At 38.7% G+C, this 14,898-nt stretch overlaps 1 protein-coding gene across 3 annotated transcripts in view; it reads right to left on the reverse strand.

Annotated features, from left to right (window-relative positions):
* The window catches only part of LRRC28 (leucine rich repeat containing 28), a 155,029-nt gene that overhangs the window by 8,150 nt on the left and 131,981 nt on the right, over nucleotides 1-14,898 (reverse strand). For all 3 annotated transcript variants that reach the window (XM_032836029.1, XM_032836027.1, XM_032836028.1), the window contains one exon: nucleotides 13,442-13,601. In XM_032836029.1, the coding sequence (XP_032691920.1) occupies nucleotides 13,442-13,601 (160 nt within the window). The remainder of the gene's footprint in view (nucleotides 1-13,441; nucleotides 13,602-14,898) is intronic.

Raw genomic sequence — 14,898 nt, forward strand, 5'->3', positions numbered from 1 at the left:
GGCTCAAGTCATGATCTCTGGGTCATGGGACTGAGTCCTGTGTAGTCTGCTTGAACTTCTATCTCTCCCTCTGCCCCTCTCCCAGCTTGTGCTCTCTCTCTCAAAAAATAAAATAATCTTTAGAAGAATATTTTGAATTGAGTGAAGATGAAATACAACTGATCAAAAAATTGTGGTATGCAGCAGAAGCAGTATTAAAGGGAAGCTTGCAGCAAATGAAACACATGTATCAGAAAAGAAGAGAGCTCTAAAATCAATAACCTAAGCTTCCATCAGGAAGTCAGAGAATGAAAAACAATTTACTCAGAAAGTCTAAAGTAAGTAAAAATCATAGAGCATATTCTCTGTCCATAATGGAATCAAATTAGAAATCCGTAACAGAAAGACCACAGGAAAATCTCCAAATGTAGAAATAAAATAACACAGTTCTTTGACCTCCTCTGACTCTTGGGTCAAATGACTACTTTCCCATGGATTAAAGAGGCAGTCTTAAAGGATATAAAAACTTACATGAACTAAATGAAAATGAAAATACAACATATCAAAAATTTTAAGACATAGTAAAACAGTGCTGAGAGAGAAATTTAGAGTGCTTAAATGCTTGTTAAAAAGAAGGAAAGGTCTCAAAATCAATAATCTGAGCTTCTACTCTAACCCCCTACCCCCTCCCCAAAAGGCAAAGTAAACTCGAAGCAAGCAGAGGGAAGAAATAATAAAGAAATCAATGAAATTGAAAATTTTACTAGGACTAAAAAGATCAATAAAATCGATACATCTTCAGCAAGACTGACAAAGATAAACAGAGGGAAAGAAATGAAGCAAGTGATGTCACGACAGATCCTGAATCCATTAAAAAGAAAAGAAAGGCAAGAAAAGAATATTATGAACAACTTCATAATCATAAATTTGTGAACTGAGAATAGATGAATTCCTTGAAAACTACAAACTACCAACCAACACTCAATCAAGATGAAATATCCAGCCTGAATAGTCTTATAACTGTTAAAGAAACTGATTATGTAATTAAAAAAGAAATTTCCAGGCTCAGATGATTTCACTGGAGCATTCTATCAAACATTTAAAGAAGAGCTAAGAGGAATTTTTACATAATCTCTTGCAGAAAAATAGAAGAGGAGGAACACTTCCCAACTCATTTTATGAGGACAGTCTTACTCTGACTCTGAAGCCAAAGAGTACAAATCTAGAAAACTACAGACCAGATCTCTCAAGAACACGGATACAAAAATCCTCAACAAAGTAATCCTCAACTAAATTAATATAGAAATGTAGAAAAAGAACAATACACCATGATCAAATGGGAGTTATTCTGGGTACGTAAGGCTGGTTTAATATTTGAAAATCAATTTCATCCACCATTTCAAAAGGTGAATGAAAAAAAAATTGTATGGTATCAGTGGACTCAGGAAAAACATTTGACAAAATACAACATCCATTCATGATAAAAAGTCTCAGCAAACTAGGAACAGAGGGGACTCTTCCACAATTTGATAATTAGAATCTTAAAAAAAAAAACAAAAAAAACCCCTACTGCTAACATAACACTTTAAAGTAATATTTACTTTCACCACCGTAAGCAACAAAACTTGAAGTTTTAACCAGTGCACTAAGGCAAGAAAAAGAAATAAAAGGCATACAGCGTGGAAGGGGGAGAAGTAAAACTATTTCTATTTTCAGACAGCATGATATGATTGTCTACATAGAAAATACAAGGGATCCAAAAAAATACACTCCTAGACTCTTAAGCAAGTTCAGCAAGGTTGCAAGCACATTAGATCAAAACACAAAAATAAATCACATTTCCACACACTAATAATGAACACATGGAAATTGGAATTTAAAAATATAATAATATATAGTCACAAAGAAAGGGAAATATTTGGGTGTAAATGTAACAAAATAAGGATCTGAATGCTGAAATTATTAAATACTGACAGAAGAAATAAAAGAGCACCTAAATACATGGAGAATCATGGTATTCATACACTGGCAGAATCAACATAGCAAAGACGTTAATTCTCTCCAAATTGATCTATAGATCAAATGCAGTTCTTTTCAAAATCCACCACAAGGGTCTTTTATTCTGAGACAAAGTTAAGCTTATTCTAAAATGTATATGGAAATGCAGAGGACCGAGAATAGTTAATACAATCTGGAAAGAGAAGACTAAAGTAGAAACATCACTTTATCTGATATTAAGACTTAATATATATATTAACTATAGAATCAACACGGTTTGGTGCTGAGAGAGAGACAGATCAATGGAATGGAATGGGGAGCATCCTTATAACCTTGGGGTAAATAAAGATTACTTAGGACATGAAAAGCACTAAATATAAAATTAAAGTGGAAAAATCTGACTCGACCAAAGTTAAAACATTCTGCTTTGCAAATTACACTCCTAAGAAAATGAAGAGGAAAGCATCACTTTTGAGATTTTCTCAATTCAGGAAACTACATAAATGTTAAGTCACTAAATACTTTGTATTACCTTAATTAAAAAAAAATTAAAGTTGGTTAGAACCCTATTTCAGATAATTTGCTACACCAGAATGTACATATTTGTATACATCACAACTGAAATGAAACTCAGACATAAGATGATCTTAAATGGTAAGTGGATTTTTGAGGATCAGCTAATCAAACTTAACTCTCCTTTTTTTTTTTTTTTAAATCATTATGTTATGTGAAAATCATTCATAGAAGCAATACATTTCTGGGGCACCTGGCTGTCTCAGTGGGTTAAGCCTCTGCCTTCGGCTCAGGTCATGATCTCAGGATCCTGGGATCGAGTCCCGCATCGTGCTCTCCGCTCAGCAGGGAGCCTGCTTCCTCCTCTCTCTCTGCCTGCCTCTCTGCCTACTTGTGATCTCTGTCAAATAAATGAAATCTTAAAAAAAAAAAAAAGAAGAAGAAGCAACACATTTCATGCCACTGAGTTTTTAAAAATGAAGGTTTTAAGTAAAAGAATTCAACTCCATAAAGATTTTTTTTTTAAACTTACTGAAACGTCATGCCCATTGGCATCATTAATGCCTTATGACGTTTAAGGGAGTAGGGGTGGGTAAAGTAGAGGTGTCATATTTGTGCTACAAAAAAAATCCCAACTCTTGTGTACTTACTTACTTTTGGGGAGTGACCTAACAACACATTGTATCTGCTTGTTTGCATTAATGATCTAAATTGTTATAAGTACACCAAGTCTACCTCCTAAAGAATGGATTTGGGCTAGTTTGATCCTTTAAGATTCCAGAAATGTGGCTCCAGAGACAGGATAGTTTTAGGGAGAAATTCTGAGCTAAGCAATAAACTCTATAGTTAGGAGAAAGATACTAGTAAATCCTACAAAGAACATCAGACATGACATTTGTTGCTTTAGAATCTCTGAACTTATTTATAGGCGAGGCAGGAAAAAGCGCATTTCAGCTTAGTTTTAAAATACAGAAATACCACTATTCTTAAAAAAAAAATCACAATGTGGTTGGCACATACTGGAGCCCAAAATATCATAAGAAATATGGTATTTTCTTTGCAAACGTGCTTCCTGATTAGAAACAAAAAGCATAGCTTTGACTCATACAGAAATTCAAGCCAGAAGAAAAATAATATTTATTAGACAGAATTTATCAGATGACATCACAAGCCTGTGCACATATTAACTTAAGGGAGAATCATCTCATGACATATTTACGTTTGTGACATTTATGTTAGCGGTGACTGTGTCTCAGGGGAAGATCCTGTGTGCAGTACACATTGGCTTCTGCACTTGATGGGTCCATGCTAGAACATTAGGGGTGATTTATGCATGGGGAAAGAAGTATCAGCTGGTTTGGTCACAGTTGAATCTCCCGTACCTAGTACCGAATGTGGCACATAACACATGATCAATACGTAATTGTCGAGTGATACAAGGAGGAAAAAAACAGTTAAGAACAATTCACTTCATTTGTTGAAGAATATTTTGCCTGTGCAAAGTTTCATTAGTCACCTTAAGGGGGTGCCAATGACAAACCAGGAGACTGTGGACTCAGAAACAAACTGAGGGTTTTGGAGGGGAGGGGGGTGGGGGTTGGGTGGGTGAGCTTGGTGGTGGGTATTAAGGAGGGCAGGTACTGCACAGAGCGTGGGGTGTGGTGCACAAACAATGAATTTTGGAAGAGTGGGAAAAAAATAAAATTAAATACAATTAAAAGAAAAAAAGAAGGTGCCAATTCTGCTGAAAGAAACACAAAAAGTCCAACACAAGCAAATAATGCCAGTATCAACTGATGTTAATTGTTTCACAGAAGAAAGTACTAGCCATAAAAAGCAAAGGTAAGGAAATGAGAAACATCTCCTACTAAGTGATCTGACCATATAAGAATCCGAAGAGCTTATTTACAGATAAACTAGAGTACGTCGGAGAAGGGAGTGGTAAGTTGTTTCCAAAGACAGAGGGAAGCCATAAGACAAAGAGCTCTACGTGCCTCTCACAAACAGGTCTCTATCCCATCCATTCCACAACAGTCACCGAGACAGCTGGCTCTTTCGTGTCATCACTCTGGCCTCAGAGACCAAGGAGAATTCCTGAAAAAAACCAAACTCTAACTCTGAGCTTGAAAGCAGTGGACAGCAGCCATTGGTGTGGTTACCTACCTACCTGCTTGCAGGCGAGGTCTGCTGCGGATCTGCCGACAGACTGGACAAGTTAGTAAACACGTGGGTGAGTTATTCTGAGCAATTTGGAAGTAACACCAATGGCACTTTTAAAACAGGAATAGAAAAAACAAAATTCCAAAATTTACATGGAACCAACAAAAATAGCCAAAAATAATCTTGAAAAAGAACAAGACTGGAGGCATCTCACTTCCTAACTTCAAAATATTTTACAAAGCTTCAGTAATCAGAACAGTATGGTACTGGCATAAAGACAGATACATAGACAAATGGAAGAGGACAGAAAGCCTAGAAATAGACCCACACATACGCTGTCAACGGACCTTCCAAAAGGAAGCCAAGAACATACAATGGGAAAAGGACAGTCTCTTCAACAAATGGCGCTGGGAAGCTGGACACCCACAGGCAAAAGAATGAAATTGGACCTTCATCCTGCACCGTGTGTAAGATCAACTCAAAATGGATCAAAGACATACGCAAGACCTGAGACTATAAAACTCCTAGAGGAAATGTGGTATAAATAAGGGGAAATCTTGACATTGGACTTGGCAATGATTTCTTGGATATGACACCAAAAGCACAACAACAAAAGTAAAAATAGGCGAGTGGGACTATATCACTCTAAAATCTTCTGCACCCTAAAAAGCACACCTGGGTGGTTCAGTCGGTTAAGAGACTGCCTTCAGCTCAGGTCATGATCCTGGGGATTATGGAATTGAGCCCCACATCGGGCTCCTTGCTCACTGGGGAGCCTGCTTCTCCCTCTGCCTGCTGCTCCCCTGTTTGTGCTCGCTCTCTCTCTCTGACAAATAAATAAATAAAATCTTAAAAAAATAAAATAGAAAAATAAAAAGCTTCTGCACAGCAAAGGTCACAATCAACAAAAGGAAAAAGCAAATTACAAAATACGGAAAAATATTTGAGAACCCCATATTTGATAACAGGTTAGTATCTAAAATATAAGGAACTTCCAGAACTCTGTAGCAAAAAACAAATAATCTGATTTAAAAATGGGCAGAGGACTTACATGGACATTTCTCCAAAGGCAAATGGCCAACAAGTGTATGAAAAGGTGCTCAACATCACTAATCATCAGGGACATACAAATCCAAACCACAATGAGATCTCACCTCCTACCTGTGAGGATGGCTGTTACAAAAACCACCACCACCACCACCAACAACAAAAAACAACCAAAACACCAAACAAACAAAAAATAACAAGTGTTGGAAAAGATGTAGAGAAACTGGAATCACTGTATACTCTTGGTAGAAGTGTAATATGGTGCAGCTGCTATGGAAAATTGTACGGCAGTTCCTTAAAAAATTAAAATAGAACGATCCTGTAATCCAGAGATCCCACTTCTGAGCACATAACCAAAAGAACTGAGATCAGAGTCTCCAAGAAATACCTGTACTCTCATGTTCATTATGGCATTATTCACTGAAATACCCAAGGTATGAAAACAAATTAAGTATCCACTGATGGGTAAATGGATGAAGACAATATAGTATAAATGTACAAAGGAATATTATTTAGACTTAAAAAAAGGATGTTCTTCCCTGGGCAACAACATGGACAGACCTGCAGGACATTAAGCTAAGTGACATAAGCCAGCCACAAAAGGACAGGATTTCACTTATATGAGGTCTCTAAAAAAGTAAAACTCTTAGAAGCAGAGAGTGGAATGGTGGTTGCCAAAGGCTGGGGAGCGGGCAGAAATGGGAGCTGTTCAGTTTCAGTTACGCAAACCGAACCAGTTCTAGAATCCTGCTGTGGAATGTAGTCCCGATTGTTAAATAATACTGTACTGCGCACTTGAAAATTTGTTAGGAGGGTACATCTCATGTTTAAATGTTCTTACCACAATTTAAAAAACACAAGGAAATAGAGTGCCAATGATCTGATTCAATGGATCCTTAGCTAAGAGGTCAACTTAGAGAGATTCTACTTTAGCCTAAAATATTACCAATGGTCTTTTCTAGTGAGAGTGCTTCCATTTGAAATAGGTTCCTTTTGCAGAATTGTATTTTCTATGACAATGTATGAATTAAATAGATACACTTTGTCTCCCGTCTCCCCCCCGCCCCATAAAAATAAAAAAGAAACCACGGGTCTTACTCATGTTTTAATAATTAAACATATTTTTAATTTCTAAAGCAATAATAGTTTGTTGTAAAAATTTGAATCTACTCAAATGAAACCACTGTTACGTTGAAAGCAGTTTTTACTATATATAGTGTATATTCATTCATACCCATATTTGACAAACACTGGGTTACAGTATGCAACCTGTTTAAAAACATTTTTTTCCTGTTTTTTTGTTTTGTTTTGTTTTAAGAGATGGAGAGAGAGAATCTTAAGCATGCTCCATGCCCCGTGGGAGACTGATGTGGGGCTTAATCATACAACCCTGAGATCATAACTTGAGCCAAAATCAAGAGTCAGACGCTTAACTGACTAAGCCACCCAGGAGCCCCTAAAAATATTTTTAACTAAACTGAAAAATTTTTGCTAGAGAACCTTTTCTTTTTTAATCCGTATAAAGTTTTAAGCAAAGGATTAAGTAAAATCCCTCTCTCTATATATATTTTTCAAATCGTTGGTTTGGTGCATTTGTAAAATATATCCTCTCTGGCAATATTCAAACGACTCTATAGTATATGGAATTGAAAATTAAAGTCCCTCCTGACTACCCTATAACCCCCACATGCCTCCCTCCCAAAACAACCAGAGTAAAGAGTTAGATACATATATTCTGCTGGACCTCTCAGTGCACGCGCGCGCACATGCTCGCGCACATGCGCGCGCACACACACACACAAATATTTCAAAAGTATCTTGTTCAGATTATTAGAACATATCTTCCTTTTGTATTTGAGTACTGCTTCAGCATTTTTTCATGCTATATGGTGATTCTATTAGTAACTAACCGCAGCATAGCATCGGAAACACAGATATGAAGCAAGACTGCTAGGTTTCAAATTCCAGCTCTGCTATGAAACCTTGGCCTAGGTTCTGATATTCCTGCACCTCAGTCTCACCTCTCCCCACCCGCTGTAAATGGAGATGATGTTAGTTTGAACCACATGTAAGTGCCAAGGTACATGATTGCTATGATTCGATCTTGTTTTTAAATTTTTAAATTTTATTTTTAATCTTTTTTTTCCTGATTCTGTCTAATAACAGACCTATCCTCTAGAGAAGTAACTGAGCTCAGCTTCCAAGCTGGATCTCCTGACCCCTAAGGCCAGGAAGTTCTTCCCACTCCGGCCTATGGCCTCACGGCACAAAAACAGAGATGTTACGGCACCAATACCTAAGTGTCCACTTCAGTATCTGTTATAGCTAAACCTTCCCCCAATAATATGGGAAGAACCACTGGGATTCTGGGCCATTTGTAGCTCCTGTCCCAAAACATTCTGGTGATTTAAGTGAAATCCTTGGAAGGCCTATGACGATTAATTTTAGTTGTCAACTTGACTGGGCCACGGTGCTCAGCTGTTTGGTCAAACACCACTCTAGATGCTGCTGTGCAAATATTTTTAAGATGTGATTAACATTTAAATCAGTAGACTTTGAATAAAGCAGATTCCACTCCATGATTTGGGTGGGCCTCATCTAATCAGTTGATGACCTGAAGGACAAAGCAAAAAGGTAGAAAGACTTTTCTTTAAGACAGTGACCTGCTTGGGGCTCCTGGGTGACTCAGTGGGTTAAGCCTCTGCCTTCAGCTCAGGTCGTGATCTCAGGGTCCTGGGATCGAGCCCCACATCGGGCTTTCTGCTCAGCAAGGAGCCTGCTCTCTCTCTCTCTGCCTGCCTCTCTGCCTACTTGTGATCTCTGTCAAATAAATAAAATCTTAAAAAAAAAAAAAAAAGACAGTGACCTGCTTGAGTTTCAAGCCTATACCCTGAAGAATTCAGACTCAAGACTACAACATCAACTGTTGAATTTCCAACCTGCCAGTCTGCCCTACAGTTTTGGATTTGCCAGCCCCCACCACTGTGAGAGTCAATTCCTTAAAATCAATTAATCTCTCTATATACAGATACAGATAGAGATTCCATTTTTCTGGACAACCCTTAACTAATACAGATATAGCTACTGGGAAGTGAGAAGCTGCTGTAACAAATATTTAAAAATCTAGAAGTGGCTCTGAAACTGGGTGACGAGTAGAAGGTGGAAGAATTCCGAGCTGCATGGTAGACAAAGCCTACACTGCCTTAAAGAAACTGCTGGTAGAAATGCAGACATTAAAGAGTATCAGGTGAAGCTCACAAAGGACAGAGGGGGGCTGTAGACAGAGCTTCTACTGTCTTAGAGAATACATACATTGTCCTCACCAGAATACTGAATTGAAGGTGCATTTGCTGAGGTCTTGGGCAAAAAGGGGGGATGTGTTATTAGAAACTGGAAGAAAGGTGAGGGGATTATAAAGCACACAGGACTTGACGGAACTGTGTTCTGCTGGAAGGAAAGCAGAACTTGTGAGCAACGATCCCAGATGTTTAGCCGAGGAGATTTCTAAGCAAAGGGTTGAAGGCATGGCCTGGTTTCTCCTTGCTGCTCACAGTAAAATGGTAGAGGAGGGAGCTAAGTCAAGGGAACTGTTAGGCAAAAAGGAACCAGAATTTGAAGATCTGGAACATTCTCAGGCTCTCCATATTATAAATAATGAGAAAGCTTGCTCTGGAGAGAACACCAAGGGACAACTGTTCATATAGTCAACCATTTCAGTGGAAATGCTGACAGCCTGGACTGAAGGGGAGAGAGATGGGGACAGAATGGAAAAGGCTGTCAGGCTTCCGGCATTCTCCTAGCAGGAAAGGAGCAAGAGAGCTATCAGGGAAAGGGAAGAAGGACCCGGGGATGGGGCAACTTTCTTGGTTTTAGAAGACAGGCGCCCCCCACCCCCTGCCAAGACCGAGGGGGGTGCACCACTGTGGTGGGCCCAAAGGACAGAGCATTGGGCCAAAGAATGTTATTCTTTAGCTTAAAATCTAACAGAATTTGCCCTTCTAAGTTTTGGACTTGTTTGGGACTCATTACCTCTTTATCCTTTCCAATGTTCTCCCTTTTGCAATGGGAATGTCTATTCTACGCTTGTCCAAACATTACATATTGGAGCAGATAACTTGGTTCATAACTGGAGGAGTCCTGCCTTGGGATGAACTATACCCAAGTTTTACCCATACCTGATTTAGATATTTCAGATGAGATTTTTTAACTTAAACGAGTTGATGTTGGAATGCGTTAGGATTTGGGGGGTGTCGGGATGGGATGAATTTATTTTGCATGCAAGAAGGACATGAACTTTTGGACCAGAATGTTACGGGTTGAACTGTATCCTCCCAAATTCATATGTTGAAGCCCTAACGTCCAATGCGATGGTATCTGGAGTACTGGATGGTATCTGGCTTTCTGAAGATAATTAGGTTTAGATGAGGTCATGAGGATAGGGCCCTCATAAAAAGAAGAGACAACAGAGAGCTTGTGCCCGTGTGCTCACACTCTCTGCCACATGAGGCAGCAAAAAAGCGCCATCTGCAAACCAAGAAGAAAGCTCTCTCCAGGTGCACCCTGACTCCATACTTCCAGCCTCAGAACTGCCAAGAATGAACTTCTGTTGGTTAAGCCACCGAGGTATGGTATTTTGTTATGGTAGCCCGAGCAGAGTAACACGGTGACATCATCTGGGATCAGGATCATTGCAGGTGTAATTAGTTAAGTGAGGAGGAGTCAGTAAGGGCCCAGCCTACTGGTGTCCTCAGCAATAGACACAGAGACATACGCAGAGAGAGGATGATGTGAAGACACAGAGAGAAGACAGCCATCTCCAAGCCAAGGAGAGAGGCCTGGAACAGACCCTTCCCTCAACAGCCCTCAGAAGGGACTGGCCCTGCCAACATGCTGATTTTAGACGTCTCGCCTCCACAACTGTGCGGCAATAGATATCCTCTTATTTAAGTCGTTCAGTTTTGTGGCATTTTGTTACAGCACTCCTAGCCAACGAATACGCACCTCTGAAAAGCTTCACTAACCTGATTTCCTAATGAGAAATACAGAACTTGTGTAAATAATCATGATTGTGTGGGGGAAAGCCAGACACGCTGTTATAATAATAACCTTCTATGTTGATGTTCTCCATTTTAATAAATGAACATAAGCTTGAACACTTGCTATGCTTATAAGGATTCAAAGTCACGAATATACTAGTCGCTCTTCTCTGTTATGGATATTTGAAGGTTTGGGTGTCTATTGTTTAGGCAAAATACTATAATTTCTTTTTACTGAATTCTGTACTAAAATTTAGGTTGAAACTAACACTTGTGTGGGACTTGGTATTTTAGAAGAATATCCAATATGTTCTTTTAAAATAATGCCAGATGTCTACATTAATTTCGATATTGGCTGATACAATGCATTATTTTATGACAAGCAATGCAAACTAAACTGAATATATTATAAAACTTAAAAATATTATTATCAAGACCTTTTAGAGTTTATGATATCAAAAATATTGATTTTATTTTCAGCAGTAAGTTACTGAATTCAAGTATTTGGTTTTCAGTTACAAAAGAAAGTACTTTAAAGACTATGATAGAAACTGATGTCAATGCTTTTAATACAATCTCCATAGCAACATGGGAAGGAACAAAGTCTGGTGGACCAAATGAAAGCCACAGACTCTCAATTTCAACCCTAGCATTAACTCACCACAGAAAGCCATGTTTATATCTTGGCATTTCATCTTTGCTATAAACACAGGCACTGCTGGCTTTGCTCAACAAACGGGCATTGCCTAAGTCCTATGTACTGGATATATTCATTTTATTAGGCTAAGACTATTATATTTATGTTCTGAAACAATACAAGATTATTTGCACTGAATTTCTAATTTGTAGCAGAGAAATAAGTAACTGTACATAAAATATTCAAATACTAAATACATTCCCCAAATCTTACATAAAGATAACACAAAAAAATGACTTCATTTGAAGGATCTACTTTATTTTCACAAATTAATTACCATGAAAAAAAGAGAGTTTATCTTTTTGAATAGGTATTCAGGATTTTAGCAGCTACTGACAGAGTATCCTGACCTTACGGAAGTATCTTCATTTTCATATTTTCAGTAAGAAAATGTCTTCTATAGAGAATTATACAATAAGGCCTAAGGGTTTTACTAAGTTTAATGAATTAGGTAAGATTATCCTATGACGGTATCTTACTGATATGAAGAGCATTTGCTAAAAACACACACAAGAAATTTTTAAAAGTCTCTGAGCTAAAGAAGACTAGACTAAAGTAGTTAATGTTTACATAGTATTATTACATGCCTGGGCTCCTTCCATGAATGATCTCATTTACCCTCACACTGACCATAGATATTATTATTACGGTCACTTCATCAATGAGAGGCTGAAGCCCAGAGATATTAAGTGCCTGGCCCAAGGGCTCCCAGCAGAGGAGGGCGAGTCAGGGACTGTGCACCTGACCGCCAGGCACCGTGCCGATTTCGTCTGTTTATTTTATCCATGGAGTAATACACTCTGACACTGACTCAGTGCTTTTAACTATTCTAAATGACATTTCACTACATTTGGTGATGTGATCGCCTCAGACTGGAAGGAGCAAATTTAGAAAGGTTTGGAAGAAGGCTTCTTGTGGGCAGGCACAACGAAGCAGGAAACATTAAAAATACAGAGAGGGGAGACAGGAACCGAAAAGTCTAACAAAATGGGATTATTCAGGGTAGGAAGAAGAGAAACGCAGTTTTGCAAAGGAGTGGGGTAGATAGATAGTAGAGGGGAGCTACTGTTTGTTGAACACCCATTATATGTCCAGGTTTGACCTTCACCGTCTGCTAATCCTCAAGATGCCCCCCCCCCCCCCGCCCCAGCCGGCTGTACTATCCCTGTTGTGAGGCTCGGAGAGGTTCAGCACCCCGCCCAGGCTCCCTCCTCATTCTATAAAAATGCTTACAAAGGAAATGCTTCTTGGCACTCAATAGGGGTAACGAGTTATCTGAAAAAGTTACTAATCCAAAATACCATCGAATAGATAAGTGAGATGTTACAGTGTTTTGTTTTGTTTTTTAACTTTAAAAAAATGTAAACTTAGAAAATCCTAAATTTAGACTATCTATATGCTGAGGTTGCGCTAATGGGGGATTTTTCATTTGATGTCCTAATTTTAATTGTCTAGTTTTCTTTTTTTAAACTACCAGTACAGGGGTTTTTACTTGGTGAACATTCTTAGCAAATTCAAGGCACTGTGCCAAGAAACAGAGAGTGGCAAGAGAATGGCATTTGGAAGTGTTAGAAATTCAAAACAGAAACAGACACACACACACACACACACACACACACACACGCAGGCACGATGTTCACCATGCACTTTCTGTTAGCCACGCCAATTAAATAGAAGGGCTGGGCTGGTCCCATTATACAACAAAGATTTTGTTCTTACATTCCTTATTGCCTGAAGCCTATTGTGAACAGGGGAAAAGCAGGAAAGCGCTCCTTACAAAGAATGAGCTATTCTAAATCATATATACAATAAAACTGTTCTGTATATGATCAAAAATGTAATAAAGGGAAGTCCAGTTTTCTCGTGATGCTGAAAATGTGCTTTTGTGTCGTTCAGCTGTATCTCAGGAAGCACTGTACGCACCTTGACAGCTGCTGACTTAACAATACTTTCATGCATGGCCTCCACCCCGCCCAGGTGTAAGCCCTGGTGCCCACTTAGGCATGATTACCCCTGGTGCAGCCCTGCCATCGGCGTCTCTCTCAAGGGAAAGAGCTTGGGGTAGACAATCGTAAACATGGGCTCACTACACCGGTGACAGTGCCCCAGGGGGCAGTGCAGCAGTTCCAGGAGACTTCTGGGTAAGGAGATTGGAGACAGAAAGTTCAAATCTGGAACACAAGAGAAAAAATCAGGCATGAATTAAAAAAAAAAAAATCAGATTTCCTTAAACTAGGCTTAAAATATGTTTCTTTGTTACTAAGTCAATTCAGTTAAAAAGTATTGCATGGTGAAAATATTGTTATATGATAGGCACTGAATTACTTTTTTGATACTAAGAGAAAAACCCAAATCTACTCTTTTAAGAGCAAACAGAAGCTATCCTGAGGTAGAAGCAAGAAAAGAATTAAGACCCAATATTCTTTATGAACAAAGATTTTAAAAAGGTATTAATTTACCCAGAGAGGGTTTGTACAACTTCCTATGGGAGACGGAGAATAAAAAAGGACTGTACAAAGACGAACATTGACTTTCATTAAATTCTTCCTAAATCGATTGGGCATTGAGCATTACTCAAGCTAAATTATGTTTACCGAAAAGAACGAAAATGGGAAACAAATCAAAGTAAAAGAAAAATAAGGAAACCAAGCTTTTCCTTGTTTCACTCCCGTGAACTATCTAAATTGATAGAGGCTGCCTCCTTGTCCGTCTGGCCTGAGCTATACAAAAGAAACGTTTAAAGCAAAACATCCCAGTGGCCCAGGCAATCTTGAGCACAAGTGTCCACTGGATTGCCACAGATGGTCCACATCCAGAAGACAGAGAGGAAAATGGTCACAATGAGGTGAAACCTAAAAATTACTGACTTTGGGAAGGAAATACAAATGATCTCATCATCATTTACATCTGTCTGGACTTTATCAATGACCATTTATAAAAATGGAATTTACCCAGAGATGAATAATTACAGTTTTCTTTTTAGTATTAAAAAATAACTTTGTGTTGGACATTCCTAGAAGGTTAATAGGAGATGTTTTTGAATGGATCTTTATTTTTTTATTTTTTTTAAAGATTTTATTTATTTATTTGACAGAGAGAGAGATCACAAGCAGGCAGGGAGGCAGGCAGAGAGAGGAGGAAGCAGGCTCTCCGCAGAGCAGAGAGCCCGATGCGGGGCTCGATCCTAGGATGCCGGGATCATGACCTGAGCCGAAGGCAGAGGCTTTAACCCACTGAGCCACCCAGGTGCCCCTATTTTTTTTTTTTTTTAAAGCAAAGATTAAACATTTAGCAGTTTTTCAAACATTTGGAATGTATCTTATTAAAATTGCCTACTGCTCTCTTAAAGCATCTTGGAGATCCACAGCACCACGCCCATGAAATCTACATACCGTCGAATCCTCTCGAAACATGCTGTGGAAATACTGCCCGAGACCCCTGGTATTTCCTCCCTCTAGGTATGTAATT

The sequence above is a fragment of the Lontra canadensis genome, unplaced genomic scaffold (assembly GCF_010015895.1).
Source record: "Lontra canadensis isolate GAN:19392208 unplaced genomic scaffold, GSC_riverotter_1.0 scaffold89, whole genome shotgun sequence".
In the NCBI taxonomy this organism is placed as follows: Eukaryota; Metazoa; Chordata; class Mammalia; order Carnivora; family Mustelidae; genus Lontra; species Lontra canadensis.